Source organism: Podarcis raffonei, chromosome 10, assembly GCF_027172205.1.
Source record: "Podarcis raffonei isolate rPodRaf1 chromosome 10, rPodRaf1.pri, whole genome shotgun sequence".
Lineage (NCBI taxonomy): Eukaryota > Metazoa > Chordata > Lepidosauria > Squamata > Lacertidae > Podarcis > Podarcis raffonei.
The window spans coordinates 72,075,702-72,093,549 of NC_070611.1; the positions used below are offsets into that span (position 1 = coordinate 72,075,702).

Genomic DNA, 17,848 nt, shown 5'->3' on the forward strand with positions numbered 1-17,848 from the left:
TGCTGCATCCTGGATTGTATTGTTCTAGGACCAATCAGACTGCTGTATTCTGGATCTTATAGTTCTAGGACCAATCAGACTGCTGCATTCTGGATCCTATTCAACTCAGTACATAACACTATTATAGATTGTATAACATATACTGTATATTCAGTTTGTCATTGGCTTTTAGCAATACAAAAGCTGCCTATAAAATACACAAACTCGCTCACACACCCACAGAGTTTTTATTCATTCCCTTTTTCACAAAACATTTCTACACCACCTCTCACCCGAGTCTCACTGATTAAGATATAACAGTATATGGCAAAGTAATTATGTACTCAAGTTCTCACCCTGGGCCAGCAGGGGGATACTGTAGTTTTCACTCAGGTCCACATATGCAAATAAGGAATTGAAAGTGACGTTCAGTGATTGGATAGTTAGAGAAAGTTGTTACCGTTGCTTTGTAGTTGAGCTCTATATAAGCAGGTTGGCTGAACCCTTCAGTTCAGCTCTGTTCTGGCCTGTGAATAAACAAGAGCTGTCTGAAGAATTGCTGTGTTGTCTGATATGTTCACTCACAACTTAACAGTAATCAGTATGTGGCGTGTGGGGATTATTGTAGGTGGGCCCAGGGCAAGTGGACCCTGCAAACAGTTATGGTGGCAAGGATGGGAGAGAAAACATGCGCCATCTACTACTACTACTTGGTGGTCTTAAGATCCCGCAGCTGGGATCTTGAACATACAGCTTATAATCATCAATCTCATTAGGACACCAATTCGGTCTGCTTATATTAATATCAATTTCAAAAACGATATACTGCTTGACTGTAAAAAAAACCAACCCAACCCAAACCCTCCAAACGGTTTACAGAAAGAATAAAACAATTAAATTATCCACTCTTTAAAAAGTTTAAGAACATTTTCAATTGTACAGGGTTTTTTTTATTGTAAGTGTGAGCTGACTGTTTCTTTGTGAGGGTGTTATTTGCAAATCTTACTTTTCTCAAAAATAAATAAATTAAAAAATAATAATATGGCAATATACACACAATGCAGCTGCACCAGCCCAGCATGACCACAACTGTAACTGAAATTATATTATCTGAAAAAGGCCAACTTTGAGCTGTATGGCTTAAGGAAGCCCCAAAATGCAATCAGAGATGGTGCCAGCCTAAGGCTGGAATTTACCTGAGATTAAGCTCTGCTGAATTCAATATGGCTTACTTATGAGGAGGGCAAAGGGTAGGATTGCACTGTAAATTCATTATCTGTGCTTCTTTGACAGGAATGGTAGGGTGAAAAATCCTAATAATAATAATAATAATAATAATAATAATAATAATGGCACATGCATACTAGCATTTATTGTTGGACTTGCTGCTGGAACTAACTGCACATGTTAGTCCCTGGAGCATTTAAAACTCGTATTGGAAATTATACAGTGGCTTAAAACTTCCTTCCTGAGTTCGTGTGAATGCATCTGTGGTGATCTTTTTACAAATCATTAAAATGAACAACGTGAAAGAACACACACACAAACATCCTTGAAGAGTAGCTTTTATTCTTGGTTACAACTTGTGCTTAAAAACTGGACTGACTTCATATGGCCATTTCCTTGAAAAATGCTTTGTCTCGATGCACACTAGGAAACAAACGTTCTCACTCCACAGCAACAGAGAGAATACATGTATTCTGGGAACTTGTGTTTACAGTTTTCTCACATTAAATAGGAAGCTTAAAGTTGCAAGGGGATTTAAAGAGTGCAGGTGCTTCACCAAGAGAGATATCTGGCTCCCACTCATACCAATGAACTATGGAACAATCTCTGGCATTCATACATCTAGCAGGGAGTGAAATATATGTGCTACCCCTTTATATAATATGTTTGCATGATTGGAGTAATTTATGAGTGTCCTTTTGTGCCTTTAGGAGGTAGCATGGAAGAACATTGGCCAATGCATATGCAAGAAACTAAAATCCTCTTACTTGCATTTTACAGAGAAAAAGGCTTTGCTGTGTTATACATTATAACTGTTAAAATGTCCTTTTGCACACACAAAGTACACACAGCTTTACCATAAACCTCAGTGTTTCCAGACTGGGTCTAGGGTTTGATTTTGGCCTCATTTCTGGCACAACCATCTCTCCAATCTCTCACTCACACCCACAGAAGGTCCACTTGGGGGCAGGTTTAGTGATGTACAAAGACATCCTTAAAACGTGAACAAGCAGAACATTTCTCACAATGTGAATAAGTAGAGCTCATGGAAGCAACATAAGGAAAATTGAACAAATAATTTTTCATTCTAGATGTGGAGAAACTTGCTTAATTTGCAATTGGATCCGCCCAAACTGGTTCTGTATGCACTGTTTTCTATTAAAAGAATCGCTCCCATTCATAGTTTTCATGCCTAGATGCTCTTTGGAATATAGCTGGGTGCCAGACTGACACTTACAGCTTGCTTTTTATGAACCGTGGAGTTTGCAGTTTCTAGGGAAGCAAGCTGCATGGAGTGCTGCAAGTTTTTTAAAAGGTAAACATTTGCTGAGATATCTAGAAACATGAATTGTGCATGGTAGTGACTCAAGTCTTGGACAACTTGGCACACACAACAACCATCGCATGAAAGCAAGCAGGAAAGGAAAGCTCATCCACATTAGATATTTAAATATATAATATTCAAGATAGATCAGTGTAAATGGATCAGAACCAGGACTTCTGTTGCTACTTGCAGGCCCATGTATAGTAGATTGAAGCAGTCCGGGAGAAAAGGGAAGATTCTTGCAAAGTTGAGGGCATTTTTAAGGTGTTTAACATTTCAACTCACCCTGAAAAGTTTTCTGCCAGACACAAGTACCCCCAAACACAGAAGGATCAGCCCTTTCCCCCAGGACACAGCACCTATTATTTGGAGAGACCAAGATGGCATTTTGTTCAGGTGAAGCTTCCCAGTGCCATCACGGATAGCGTAATAGTTCTTCCCAGCGGATGGGCTGTGAGAACACTTCTCTCTCCAGCCACAGTTCGTAAGAGTAATGGAAATCTTCAGGAAGGTCCAGGGGCTGGCCCAACACACTCTGCAAGCAGTTGTCCACTGGAGCAAATTCAGAGTCCTGGGATTTATCATACCTCCGGCTGTTAAAGGCTTCAATATTGGCTCGTAAAGTGCATTCTTCAGCTTGGAAGTCCCAGGGCCGAGCGTCGATATCTAGGTGCCAACAAGACAAGAGAGAGCCAAGATGAAAAGTGGAAGGTGCTCTTTCTGGTAATACAGAGCAACCTCTTTTGGGTTGGGCCTGAGCCCACAGCTCTGTCAGCGTTGAGACTCATAGTGTCAATCATGGTCTTTGGAGTGACATCCTTGGATTCCTAGTGGCCCCAAGAATGAGTCATTTCATCATTACTGGAGAGAATACCGTATTTTTCGCTCCATAAGACACACCTTACCATAAGACACACCTAGTTTTTAGAGGAAAACAAGAAAAAAATATTCTGAACAAAACAGTGGATGGTATGATTTTTGTGGTTCCTGCTGTGGCCACAGACATGATATGTGATTTGACAGTGAGTTTGGGGTAGTCCAGTGCAAAAATCCTGAGAATCCATGTGGATCCATGTTTTGTAACCACGTTTTTGCGCCCTTGCAGCCCCACGAAACAGTGGATGCATGATTTTTTTGGTGCAGGCTGTAGCCATGGACATGCTATGTGATCTGTTGGTGAATTTGGGGTGACCCAATGCAAAAATCCTGAGGATCCATGGGCTTTTACCTCCCCCCTCCCAGACAGCCTCCTTTATCGCTAGAGTCCCTTATCTCCCTCCCATTACTTGCCGATCAGCTGCTCAGCAGCTGTTTCAACACCCCCTCCCCTCTTTCTGGGGACGCGGGTGGCGCTGTGGGTAAAAGCCTCAGCGCCTAGGGCTTGCCGATCGAAAGGTCGGCGGTTCGAATCCCCGCGGCGGGGTGCACTCCCGTTGTTCGGTCCCAGCGCCTGCCAACCTAGCAGTTCGAAAGCACCCCCGGGTGCAAGTAGATAAATAGGGACCGCTTACTAGCGGGAAGGTAAACGGCGTTCCGTGTGCGGCTCTGGCTCGCCAGAGCAGCGATGTCACGCTGGCCACGTGACCCGGAAGTGTCTCCGGACAGCGCTGGCCCCCGGCCTCTTGAGTGAGATGGGCGCACAACCCTAGAGTCTGTCAAGACTGGCCGTACGGGCAGGGGGGTACCTTTACCCCTCTTTCTAAAAAAAAAGAAAGCACAATCTGCTTTTTGCCCCTGGGCAATTCGGCTCCAGGGACCTCACATTCGCTCCGTAAGACGCACAGACATTTCCCCTTACATTTTAGGAGGAAAAAAGTGCGTCTTATGGAGCGAAAAATACGGTATATGCATTTCATGCCAATGGTCCCAGTCCCAATCCCTAGATTCTCCAGCTACGACATCTCAGGTAGTTGGTACTGAGAAAGGCCTCAGATCTCTAAAGTCCTGGAGACCACTGCCAGTTGGAGGCTAAATGGAACAGCAAACTAACTCTGTATACGGCAGCTTCAGGGGGTCACAATGGAAAGTACCCCAAATGGAGCACTCCATAAGCAGAGGGAACATCGCATCTTAAAAACTGCAGTTAAGGAGCCCAGCTAAGTCAATACACCTGAAAGTGACTAAACCACATTGACCTGATGGGGTTTGTGACACAATAACACCTGGAGGGGCAGCGTGGTTGGTGCCCTGTGCAAGCAAAAGAGACAGATCAGATGTTCAGTGGATGATATAGAGATGGGGAATGCCCACAGAATGCTCAGCCAAGACCAGCATCACCCTTCCAGGCAAGGAAGGCATTTGCAACACCCACCGTTGCCGTAAGCCCAATCGTCGTTCATGCGATGGCGCACTTTCTGGTAGATGGCGGACATTGTCTTCATGTTGCTCTTCCTCCACTGGCGCCCAAGATACTTGGTCTGGATCTTCAGCAGCTTCAGGACGTAGAGCTGCATCATGGCTTGCTTGACTTTCAGAGCCCGTTTCAGGATAGGTGCAGACTTGAAGACCACCAACATCTAACGATATACCAAACAGGAAGCAACAGAACAAGATATATTTCTTTTAGGAATACAGTCTTAATGATTGCAGGAACAGGCAAACAATACATTTAAGGCGTTCAATATGAGTGGAAAAGGGACGCGGGTGGCGCTGTGGGTTAAACCACAGAACCTAGGACTTGCCGATCAGAAGGTTGGCGGTTCGAATCCCCGCAGCGGGGTGAGCTCCCGTTGCTCGGTCCCTCCTCCTGCCACCCTAGCAGTCTGAAAGCACCTCAAAGTGCAAGTAGATAAATAGGTACCGCTCCAGCGGGAAGGTAAACGGCGTTTCCATGCGCTGCTCTGGTTCGCCAGAAGCGGCTTAGTCATGCTGGCCACATGACCCAGAAGCTGTACGCCGGCTCCCTCGGCCAATAAAGCGAGATGAGCGCTGCAACCCCAGAGTCGGCCACGACTGGACCTAATGGTCAGGGGTCTCTTTACCTTTACCTTTACAGGTTCATTAAAATACACACACACACACACACACTATATTTAAAGCCCAGGAAATAAATCTCTAAAATTAAAAAAAAACCAGAAGCATTTTTACTTGGTATTATAGGTCAGGACATTAATAGGCAAGATGTTAAATTGTTCTTATATGCAACAAAAGCGACAAGAATATTGTTAGCCCAGAAATGGAAGCAAGAAGAAATTCCGACAAAAGAAGAATGGCAGACAAAATTAATGGACTATGCAGAATTAGATAAAATGACAGGAAGGATTCGAAACCTGCGGGACCAGAGATTTACAGAAGATTGGAAGAAATATACAAAACTATTTGAAGAGCAACTGTAATCAACAAATTACGCTAGTAGGACTACAAGAAGTTTTGTAAGGAGAAATATATGAAACATTGCAAAGTAGAGAAAGAATAGAGATATTAGTTGTGAGATTTAAATGTAATAGTGAAGGTAAGAAATGTATATTAAGTGAATAGATGGGAAAATTTTCAGATGTGATTGATGGAAGTAAAAAAAAACTATAAGATGTAAAAGTATGTTTAATTACTGTTGAAAATGATATGTTAAAAAACATATATATATATATATATATATATATATATATATATATGGGACGCGTGGCGCTGTGGGTAAAAGCCTCAGCGCCTAGGGCTTGCCGATCGAAAGGTCGGCGGTTCGAATTCCCGGTGGGGTGCGCTCCCGCTGCTCGGTCCCAGCGCCTGCCAACCTAGCAGTTCGAAAGCACCCTCGGCTGCAAGTAGATAAATAGGGACCGCTTACTAGCGGGAAGGTAAACGGCGTTTCCGTGTGCTGCGCTGGCTCGCCAGAGCAGCGATGTCACGCTGGCCACGTGACCCGGAAGTGTCTGCGGACAGCGCTGGCTCCCGGCCTCTAGAGTGAGATGAGCGCACAACCCTAGAGTCTGTCAAGACTGGCCCGTACGGGCAGGGGTACCTTTACCTTTACCTTTATATATATATGTGAAGTGAAGTCAAACTGTTGGAAAGTTACGGCGTCTGCTGTGGCTGCAGAGACCAATACAGGAGAGCCATCTGAAACACGGGTTTCTAAAACCCACATGAAATTTGGAAAGTTGAAACCATCTGCATTGCTGGGGGTGGTGTCATGTAATTGGCCAGCTCACACTCTCTTCTCTAGATACGGCGGAGTAGATGAATCATTCTTTCATTACATATTTGGTCTCACGACACACACTGCGGGAGCACATCGGCTCAGCGTGTCACATCTACATAGGCTAGTTCAGCCAGCTGGCATCTCACCATTGTCCTGGAATGCTTCCATTTGGTCAGTTTGTTGAGGATCCTCAGAAGGTTGATGCAGGAGAAGAGATTCCTCCAACAGAACTGGTTGTTGTCCCCCACTTCCTGCAATCAAGGAGGAAGGAAGCCGTCATAACATGAATAGGCTAGTAAGGACTTATAAAGCTTTAAACAGCCTGGGCCCGGCACAGCTACGATACGATACAATACGATATCTTTATTGTCATTGTCCCATACAGAACAATGAAACTGAAAAATCTACATAAGACATTCAAAACCCCCTAAAAACTCTGAAACCCCATTTTAAAATATAATATACTATAAAAAGTAAAGCGACCCCTGACCACAAACTTGACATGAGCCAACAGTGTGACGCGGCAGCTAAAAAAGCCAATGCAATTCTGGGCTGCATCAATAGGAGTATAGCATCTAGATCAAGGGAAGTAATAGTGCCACTGTATTCTGCTCTGGTCAGACCTCACCTGGAGTACTGTGTCCAGTTCTGGGCACCACAGTTCAAGAAGGACACTGACAAACTGGAACGTGTCCAGAGGAGGGCAACCAAAATGGTCAAAGGCCTGGAAACGATGCCTTATGAGGAACGGCTAAGGGAGCTGGGCATGTTTAGCCTGGAGAAGAGGAGGTTAAGGGGTGATATGATAGCCATGTTCAAATATATAAAAGGATGTCACATAGAGGAGGGAGAAAGGTTGTTTTCTGCTGCTCCAGAGAAGCGGACACGGAGCAATGGATCCAAACTACAAGAAAGAAGATTCCACCTAAACATTAGGAAGAACTTCCTGGCAGTAAGAGCTGTTCGACAGTGGAATTTGCTGCCAAGGAGTGTGGTGGAGTCTCCTTCTTTGGAGGTCTTTAAGCAGAGGCTTGACAACCATATGTCAGGAGTGCTCTGATGGTGTTTCCTGCTTGGCAGGGGGTTGGACTCGATGGCCCTTGTGGTCTAATCCAACTCTATGATTCTATGATTCATTAGGTCCAGTCGTGGCCGACTCTGGGGTTGCGTGCTCATCTCGCTTTACTGGCTGAGGGAGTGGCTATTTAAAAGGGCTCCATGAGCAGAGGATTTCTCCTGCGCTCCGAAATGAATGGGCTGCCTATTTTAAGAGGGTTTGTTGCTGGGGTAGGAATTGCTCTAATTTGAGAGGTACTCAAAACTGATCTTTTGTGGGAAGTTTGGCCCCAAGAAGGGACGTGGGTGGCGCTGTGGGTTAAACCACTGAGCCTAGGGCTTGCCGATCAGAAGGTCGGCGGTTCGAATCCCCCTAACGGGGTGAGCTCCTGTTGCTCGGTCCCTGCTACTGCCAACCTAGCAGTTTGAAAGCACGTCAAAGTGCAAGTAGATAAATAGGTACCGCTCCAGCAGGAAGGTAAACGGCGTTTCCATGCGCTGCTCTGGTTCTCCAGAAGTGCCTTAGTCATGCTGGCCACATGACCTGGAAGTTGTACGCCGGCTCCCTCGGCCAGTAAAGCGAGATGAGCGCCGCAACCCCAGAGTCAGCCATGACCGGACCTAATGGTCAGAGGTCCCTTTACTTTTTACTTGGCCCCAAGAAAACCTGCCACATAGCAAAGGAATCATTAACCACCGTCCGTTCACTTAGTAAACCACTAGAGGTCACTGTTGCTTCAGAGTACAGCACTTTGATGGCCGTAGGGAAGAGTACCTCTCAAATTGGAGCAATCCATACCCCAGCAACAAACCCTCTTAAAATAGGCAGCCCATTCATTTCGGTGCACAGAAGAAATCCTCTGCTCGTGGAGCCCTTTTAAATTGCCAGTCACAGCCAAGTTTGCACTTTAGCAAGTGTAGATGGGGGTGGAGACACACAAACAAGTCTAATTTTTTTCCAAGAGGCAGAGGCATAAATCATCTTGCTTGCTTACTACAGTAAGCCTGCAACTTACACAGGGGTTAGGCTCTGGGGATCGCACCCAAAGCCAAAATCATGTATAGTCAAAACCCATTTGGGATAAATGGCAGGAGCATAGCTGTCAACTTACAGATTTGAAAATAAGGGACCAGCAGCCTCGGAAATAAGGGATCAGCAGCCAAAATAAGGGATTTTCCCAGCACAGCTAGGTTCGACTTCTGAGTCCCTCCGAGCCAAAGGCGGAAAGCCCAGCCAGCAGCCAAACGAAGCCTCAAGCGGTGGTTCCCACAGCGCAGCAACCCGGCAAAGGGGATGCAGCAAGGGAAACCACCGTCGCCTCTCCGCTGGGAAGCGCTGAGCAAAGGCGAGTCCCCAGGCAACGCGGCAAGCTCCCCCTCACAGTCGTTCTTAGACTCCTTATTGGGTGAGCAACGCAGCCGAGCAACACAGTTGGAGCTTCCCTCCTCCCTGGCCGGCAGGGAGGGAGGGAGAGGAGCTGCTTCCTTTGAAACCCGGGAAATTTAAGGGACATCATCAATAAGGGACAGCAGCGGGACACGGCGCTGGGATAAGGGACTTTCCTGCCAAATAAGGGACGCTTGACGGCTATGGGCAGGAGGGATTGCCAAAGTCGTTTTCCCCAGAACGCCACACCATAGCTGTCAACTTTTCCCTTTTCTTGCGAGGAATCCTATTTGGAATAAGGGAATTTCCCTTAAAAAAAGGAAAACGTTGACAGCTATGCGCCACCCCCCCTTTTTTTAAAGGCGTGTTCCCTGCCTGAAATCCTGGACAGCTGCTGGCAGTCAGTATTCGTAATATGGCGGTCTGATTAAGAGTTCTGGGAAACTTGAAATCTTGCACACTGTTTTATGACAGCTTGGTAGGTTTAATATGGGCTTTGGAATTGATCAGCAAGTGCGTTATTAATCCCATTTTACAGAGAGCAAATGGAGGCCCCCGACATTGTATCTTGCCTAGCCCACAGGCAAGGTGGATGTGAAGAGTAATCGTTGTTCTCCTTACCAAGCTTTCAGCGTTGAGTTCTGGTAACTCATGGACCGTGCAGGAGGGATAATCCAGGACAGAGATGCTTCAGGGGAAATCAGAGGAGAGACACACACATGCATCAGTTCACTGCCATTACAGACAGATGTCAACGCATCAGGTTTAAAATTGCCTTTGTGTTCCCAGAAGGGACGGGAGATTAACTTTCATGCAGGCACTACCTGTTTTTGGCAGTGATGTAGGACATGATATTCTGGTTGAAGAACTTCAGAATCAATGGGATGCAGTTGGCAAACACCAGGTGCTGAGAGACATACTCAAACTGGAGAGAGAAGGAAGTGCAGAACATGAAACAGGAAAGGGGGTTAAATAACACACACACAAACACCACGGCTAATTCCAATATTTGCTTCTGGGCATGTCTCTTCAGACAGTCAAAAGTTTCACATGGGACCACTTGATGGCATAGCTGTTAACTTACAGATTTGAAAATAAGAGACCAGCAGCCTCAGAAATAAGGGATCAGCAGCCAAAATAAGGGATTTTCAGGGCACAGCTAGGTTCGACTTCTGAGCCCCTCCGAGCCAAAGGCAGAAAACCCAGCCAGCAGCCAAACGAAGCCTCAAGCGGTGGTTCCCACAGCGCAGCAACCCGGCAAAGGGGATGCAGCAAGGAAAACCACCGTCCCCTCTCCGCTGGGAAGCGCTGAGCAAAGGCGAGTCCCCAGGCAACGCGGCCGATTTGATCGGCACAAGGCATGCAAGCTCCACCCCCCCAGTCGTTCTCAGACTCCTTATTGGGTGAGCAACGCAGCCAAGCAACCCAGTTGGAGCCTCCCTCCTCCCTGGCCGGCAGGGAGGGAGGGAGAGGAGCTGCTTCCTTTGAAACCCGGGAAATTTACAGAACATCATCAGTAAGGGGCAGCAGCAGGACATGGCGCTGAGATAAGGGACTTTCCCGCCAAATAAGGGACGGTTGCCAGCTATGCTTGATGGGCTTCAGCTTCCAATTTCTCTCCTTCCCCACATTTCAGGCTTAGCACAGTCCTCTTGGCAGCTGCAACATGTCCTTAAAGCTCTTTTTGGTCTGACAGTCTAACCCTTTTATGGAAGTAAAATGCCTTCCTAAACTACATCCCAAGGACTGACTTCTGGCCATTGCTGCCAGCTCCTAAAAGCCCACCTGGTAGCCCCAAAAGCTGATATTACAACACTGGAAAGACCATCCCACTCACCCCTTGTCCTGTACACCAGTGGAGAGTGGTTATACATAATCCTGCTTTCAATACTATTTACGGCTGCAAACATGGGGTGTGTGTGTCATACTGCTTTGTTTCCACTCGGTTCACGTCCCATAGCTTCCTCCTGAAATCATGTAAATTCCTCTGCTCCCCATTCATCTTGCAGCTCTTTATACCACAGATGTGACTGTTGGGGGGTGTTCCTGCTTTTGTTGTGCAATAGCACAAGAGTGCCCCTCCAGACAGCAAAAATGTGATAACATTAGGTGTGGGAGGTCAAGTACTGATATTTTTTGCTCTATAAGACTCACCTTTTCCCTCCTAAAAAGTAAGGGGAAATGTGTGTGCGTCTTATGGAATGAATGCAGGCTGCGCAGCTATCCCAGAAGCCAGAACAGCAAGAGGGATTGCTGCTTTCGCTGCGCAGCGATCCCTCTTGCTGTTCCGGCTTCTGAGATTCAGAATATTTTTTTCCTTGTTTTCCTCCTCCAAAAACTAGGTACGTCTTGTGGTCTGGTGTGTCTTATAGAGCGAAAAATACCTCTACTGCAGTATTATTGCATCAATGACAGGTTGCAGAATGCACCTGCAAAACGAAACACCGGTCTGAAGAACCGCTCTTAGGAGAACCACAGAGAACAGAGAACCCCAAATGCAAACAGCAATCTAAGAAACCTGGCAGGGAAAGGGACCAAAGTCTGCCTTATTACTGCTCCGAAGACGCACCTGATAAATGTGGTTCAGCTTGAAATGCTTCAGGAGCAGGAGAAGTAAGGCCGAGATGCTCTTCACAATGATCTCTTTGTGCCTGTTCACGTCGATCCCCAGTTTCATGCTCTGAAGGACTGTGATGCTAACCCAGAAAGGGGTGGGGAAAAGGAGGAAGAACTTAAAAGCAGCTCAGAGTCGACCCAGTTCAAAATCCAGGCAAAAAAACAACAAAACAGGGAGGGGGCGAAGCAGCTCCAGCAAAAGGTGAGGGCTGGGGAAAGTTTCAAAGACCAATCAGAGATAGTTACAGAAAGGTAGCCGTGTTGGTCTGCCATACTCAAAACAAACAAACAAACAAATTTCTTTCCAGTAGCACCTTAAAGACCAACTAAGTTAGTTCTTGGTATGAGCTTTCGTGTGCATGCACTAGTGTATCTGAAGAAGTGTGCATGCACACGAAAGCTCATACCAAGAACTAACTTAGTTGGTCTTTAAGGTGCTACTGGAAAGAAATTTGTTTGTTTGTTTGTTTTCAATCAGAGATAATAATAATAAATTTTATTTATACCCCACCCTCCCCAGCCAAGACTGGGCTCAGGGCGGCTAACACCAGATATAAAACAATTAAGATACAACTTAAAAACAAGATTACAGTGGTACCTCAGGTTAAGTACTTAATTCGTTCCGGAGGTCCGTTCTTAACCTGAAACTGTTCTTCACCTGAAGCACCACTTTAGCTAATGGGGCCTCCTGCTGCTGCTGCGCCGCCGGAGCACGATTTCTGTTCTCATCCTGAAGCAAAGTTCTTAACCTGAAGCACTATTTCTGGGTTAGCGGAGTGTGTAACCTGAAGCGTATGTAACCTGAAGCGTATGTAACCTGAGGTACCACTGTAAAATACAACATTAAAAAGCAGCCTCATTTCAATAGAAACTCAAATCAAACCTAGATGGCTGATTTGGCCCCTGAGCCTGTCCCCCATCTCTGGCACACCAGAAGTCAGAGGATGAGAAAAACGATGAAAAAGATGAATAATCAAGCAGAGGCCCAGGTACTTCTTTTCTTTGATGTGATTCCTACTTCAGGCTAGCAGTTCACTGCAACGCTGCCTGCTAAGATGCCTGACATTCTTATTTAAAAGCAAACAGTTGCACTTCACCATCTTTCTTTGTAACGACAATTAAGGAGGCCGTGGGGTTGTGAGGAAGCAAGGGCACCCAAGCGAGGCTGCCCAATGATTTGTGGAAGGCAAAAAAAGGTCACCCACCAAAACCCCACAGAAAGGAAGGTTAGTGCAACTGGCAAACCTCATCCATGAGAATTCCCCTCCATTTTGCTAATTTTTAATGTAATTTATTTTCTCATTAACTGATAGACAATTGTGAACTGCCCTGAGACCTGTGGGAACACAGCCGGTACAAAGATTTTAAGAGTACTAAAGGTCAAGGTAAAGGGACCCCTGACCATTAGGTCCAGTCGTGGCCGACTCTGGGGTTGCGGCGCTCATTTCGCTTTACTGGCCGAGGGAGCCGGCGTACAGCTTCCGGGTCATGCGGCCAGCATGACTAAGCCGCTTCTGGCGAACCAGAACAGTGCACGGAAACGTCGTTTACCTTCCTGCCAGAGCGGTACCTATTTATCTACTTGAACTCTGACATGCTTTCAAACTGCTAGGTTGGCAGGAGCAGGGACTGAGCAACGGGAGCTCACCCCGTCGTGGGGATTCGAACCGCCGACCTTCTGATCGGCAAGCCCTAGGCTCTGTGGCTTAACCCACAGCACCACCCGCGTCCCTTTAAGAGTACTAGCAGAGCCTAAATGCAATCAGAAGGTCCACTGCAGCCATATTCTAACATTCCAACCACTGCTACAGCTTCTATTGCTGTCTGCAAATCCTAATGAATTTGGTATTATTGCTGCTCTGTAGGGGGCATATATATTACCGTATTTTTCGCTCTATAAGATGCACCAGGTCACAAGACGCACCTTGTTTTTGGAGGAGGAAAACAAGAAAAAATATATTCTGAATCTCAGAAGCCAGAACAGCAAGAGGGATCGCTGTGCAGCGAAAGCAGCAATCCCTCTTGCTGTTCTGGCTTCTGGGATAGCTGCGCAGGCTGCATTCGCGCCATAAGACGCACAAACATTTCCCCTTACTTTTTAGGAGGGATAAAGTGAGTCTTATAGAGCAAAAAATACGGTAAACTCTGCCACAGCCTTCTGAGGATTCAGCACTGCAGTGAAGGAACATGAGGAAAAAGACACGCATATATCCCAAAAGACCATGTTTCAAATGGGTAAGCCTGACTCCCAAAAAGTTGATCTGCAACAAGTGTGCGACATCCATCACAGAAACCTGACGGACCTTTGCCCATTGCCCAGCTCAAGCTCGCTGAGAGATTACACGGATTTCACCCACCAGGTGATTTATCAGTCAAGCACTTACGGCATCTCCTCAGGTAACACGTCGGCCAGGATGTTGATGGAGTCCGTCTTGGCTTTGGAAGTTGGCGCTGCAGCTAACAGGATCTTCAGCAGAGCTATCTGTAGCGGGGGGAACACCCGCCCCAGACCCCAAATCAGGCATTGTGACGTTAACATATGAGAGTGCTGGAGGTGAAATAGTTAAACAAGTTACCCAATCAGAACCCAGGCATCCTCAGTACATAAAGATAGTAGGTTACTTTGATGTAGTTTGTTAATCTTCAGATAGATCTTAAGGGCCAGAAAGAGAGTTCACAAAGAGATGGTTAATACTGCCATCCTGCCTCTCCTGTTTATGACCTCCGGGGTTTCCTAAAAGCATTCTTCCTTGCTTCCTCTTTTATTTACTCTGAGCTACATATGCATGCTCAAGTAGGAAATAGTTTATTTGTAGTTTAAATAATTTCTCTGATCTGACTGGTCCCACATGGTTGTTTTTTTTTAAATGCTCAGAGGAAATCTGATTGGTTCTTATGAACACTGTGTAAAAAGTTCTTTTGTGAATAAAACGACCTGGGCCGAGGGATGGAGAGGAATTATTATTGGCACCTCCTCCCAGAGTCTTGCTGGTCAAGCCTTGTGTATATTCTATTAATCAGAGTCCAATCCTTCCTTGCTTTGGGAACGCAACAGGTGCAGTCACTGTCTCTTAACCTAAACTGTTATGTACAGAAGTTCTCACCCTGGGCCAGCAGGGGGATACTGTAGATAGTTTTCACTCAGGTCCACGTCAGTTATTTTAGGCGGGAAACCCTGGGTTGTTGTTGCCACAATGTTGATAGCTGGCTGCCTATAAAAGCAGGCCGGCTGAGCTGTTTGCTGTTCAGTTTTCTGTTCCAGCTTACAAAATAAAGAGCTGCTTTGGAGAAATCGCTGTGTCGTCTGCCATGTCTACCTACTATTCAACATAAACTACCTCACAGGGCTGTTGTGAGGATAAAATGGGAAAGGGAGAGAACCGTGCCACACCACAATGAGCTTGGAGAAAAGGAGAGACATGAATGCGATCAGTCAATGTAATCCAGTTTGCCACAACTGCAAACGGCACACGACTGATTTGCCAATGCCCATTCCCCGTTGCGACGTCTCAGCACTGCTAAGGTCCCGATCCTCATTTTCCCTCCTGCACGCAGACAGATGATACCCACCATGTACTGTGGCAAGTTGTACAGCATCACCCGGTAGAGTATTTCGCAGGGGGTCTCCTGCACGTCCTCTTCCCCCTGAAGCACAACAGGATGGATACAGGAGGTAGAGATGGGAAGGGAAGGCTGTGAAGTGCAGCCGTCACACCATTTTCCAAACCAATCAGGAAACAAAAGGAGGTACGGGGCGGGAAAGGGGCAGCTCCACTTGCAGCCCAATACTCAAAACCAGGTGCTGTTTTTGACCTTTAAATCCCTATGCAGCCTAGGACCCACGTACCTACAGGACCGCCTCTCCCGGTCTGCCCTGCGGAGGACCTTAAGGTCCACAAATGACAACACTCCGGAGGTCCCAGGTTGGAAGGTGGTTAGATTGGTCTCAACTAGGGCCAGGGCCTTTTCAGTACTGGCCCCGACTTGGTGGAACGCTCTGTCCTAAGAGACTAGGGCCCTGCGGGACTTGACATCTTTCCGCAGGGCCTGCAAGACTGGTTCCGCCTGGCCTTTGGTTTGGACTCAGTCTGACCCTTATGTTTCCCTCCCCTTATGGTTTTGATCTATGGGCTACTTTTAAAACGAGGCTGCATTTTAAATTGCATTTTAACCTGTATTTTAAATTGGGTTTTTTCCCCTATTATGTTTCTACTGTCATTTTTACTGGTGTTAGCCGCCCTGAGCCTGGCTCTGGCCAGGGAGGACGGGTATAAATAATTTTTATTATTATTATTATTATATTATTATTACTCCTACTTTTCTAAAGATGCTCCAGCGCTTTCCTGCAAATCCCCACCCCCGATGTGGAATTTGCAAACTCAAATTCTGGGCACATCACCCAAGAACTGTGATCTCCACACTTCCAGTCCCATAAGCATAACGATTTCCACTTTCACAACAGCACTCCCTCCCCTTGCAAGCCCCCTATATCTGTTCTAAGAGGTTCCCCTAACCCACCAGAGCAGAGTTGGGGAACGCGCATGGCACACACAGCGGGGAGGACGGGAGGAAGTCCCATTGCACAAGCAGAAATCCTGGCACTAATGGAACGTGTTAGCTGGATACAGCCCAGGGTTATCCAATAGGGGAAATCCATTCACCGGGTTTCATTCACCGGAGAGTGAGAACCTCTAAGTTCCTGGACAGCTCAGTTGCTACAACATCAGACCTTCAGTCTGACAGTCCAGGACTGGGATCCCTGCTGGGACGTACAAGGGAAGCATAGTTTAGGGGCAGAGGTTGCAGGCAGTTAAACAATCCAATTAAACAATCTATTGAAGATGGGTCAGGAGTGATCATTCTGCTTGGAGAGCACAGAGAGCTACTGCCAGTCAGAGTGGAGCAGACCAGTCTCTCTAGAACAGTTTCACATACTTGCATTTCTGCTGAGGGAGTGTCCCTTTTTAAATTATTATTATTATTATTATTATTATTATTATTATTATTATTACTACTACTACTACTACTATTACTATTATTATTATTTATACCCCACCCATCTGGCTGGGTTTCCCCAGCCACTCTGGGCGGCTTCCAACAGAATATTAAAATACAATAGTCTATTAAACATTAAAAGCTTCCCTAAACAAGGCTCCCTTCAGATGTCTTCTAAAAGTCTGGTAGTTGTTGTTCTCTTTGACATCTGGTAGGAGGGCGTTCCACAGGGTGGGCGCCACTACCGAGAAGGCCCTCTGCCTGGTTCCCTGTAACTTGGCTTCTCGCAGGGAGGGAACCGCCAGAAGGCCCTCGGCGCTGGACCTCAGTGTCCGGGCAGAAGGATGGGGGTGGAAACGCTCCTTCAGGTATACTCGACCGAGGCAGTTTAGGGCTTTAAAGGTCAGCACCAACACTTTGAATTGTGCTCGGAAACGTACTGGGAGCCAATGTAGGTCTTTCAAGACCAGTGTTACGTGGTCTCGGCAGCCACTCCCAGTCCCCTGTCTAGCTGCCGCATTCTGGATTAGTTGTAGTTTCCGGGTCACCTTCAAAGGTAGCCCCACGTAGAGCGCATTACAGTAGTCCAAGCGGGAGATAACCAGAGCATGCACCCCTCTGGCAAGACAGTCCGCAGGCAGGGAGGGTCTCATCCTGCGTACCAGATGGAGCTGGTAGATAGCTGCTCTGGACACAGAATTGACCTGCGCCTCCATGGACAGCTGTGAGTCCAATAAATGCCTCGTACATCCTTCTAGATTTGGGAACTTTCCTCTTGTACATTTTCACGTCAATTAGAATGAGATTTAGGAGCAGGTTGACGCTGCTGTTCTGAAAAACTGGGCTGCAGCCCAAGAGACAGAATCAGAAGGAGTCTTACCAAAGACATGGGACACTTCTCCAGCTCCTCTTCATTCCTGATCTGCACTTCGGAGATCGAGACATATTTATGCTGGGGGACAGGGATGCAAACGGGAGGCTTCAGTCAAAAGATCACGGCAACTTGAGCAGCAAACCAATGGACAGCCCCAAGGTGATTATCAGACACCCCCAAAGTGGAGGGCCCCCTCGGGTTCCTTTCTCATTGCACCACCATGGCAGGTGGTCAGAGAAAGAACTACTGTAGAGG

The 17,848-nt window shown here is 46.6% G+C and overlaps 1 protein-coding gene across 2 annotated transcripts in view; it reads right to left on the minus strand.

Annotated features, from left to right (window-relative positions):
- Positions 1-1,528: 1,528 nt before the first annotated feature.
- The window catches only part of STRIP2 (striatin interacting protein 2), an 81,529-nt gene continuing 65,209 nt past the window's right edge, over positions 1,529-17,848 (minus strand). For both annotated transcript variants that reach the window (XM_053404700.1, XM_053404699.1), the window contains 9 exons: positions 17,600-17,671; positions 15,295-15,369; positions 14,109-14,206; positions 11,678-11,804; positions 9,933-10,033; positions 9,730-9,796; positions 6,812-6,916; positions 4,842-5,046; positions 1,529-3,196 (listed from right to left, as the gene is read on the minus strand). In XM_053404700.1, coding sequence (XP_053260675.1) covers positions 2,946-3,196; positions 4,842-5,046; positions 6,812-6,916; positions 9,730-9,796; positions 9,933-10,033; positions 11,678-11,804; positions 14,109-14,206; positions 15,295-15,369; positions 17,600-17,671 — 1,101 coding nt within the window. In that variant the 3' untranslated portion in view covers positions 1,529-2,945. The remainder of the gene's footprint in view (positions 3,197-4,841; positions 5,047-6,811; positions 6,917-9,729; positions 9,797-9,932; positions 10,034-11,677; positions 11,805-14,108; positions 14,207-15,294; positions 15,370-17,599; positions 17,672-17,848) is intronic.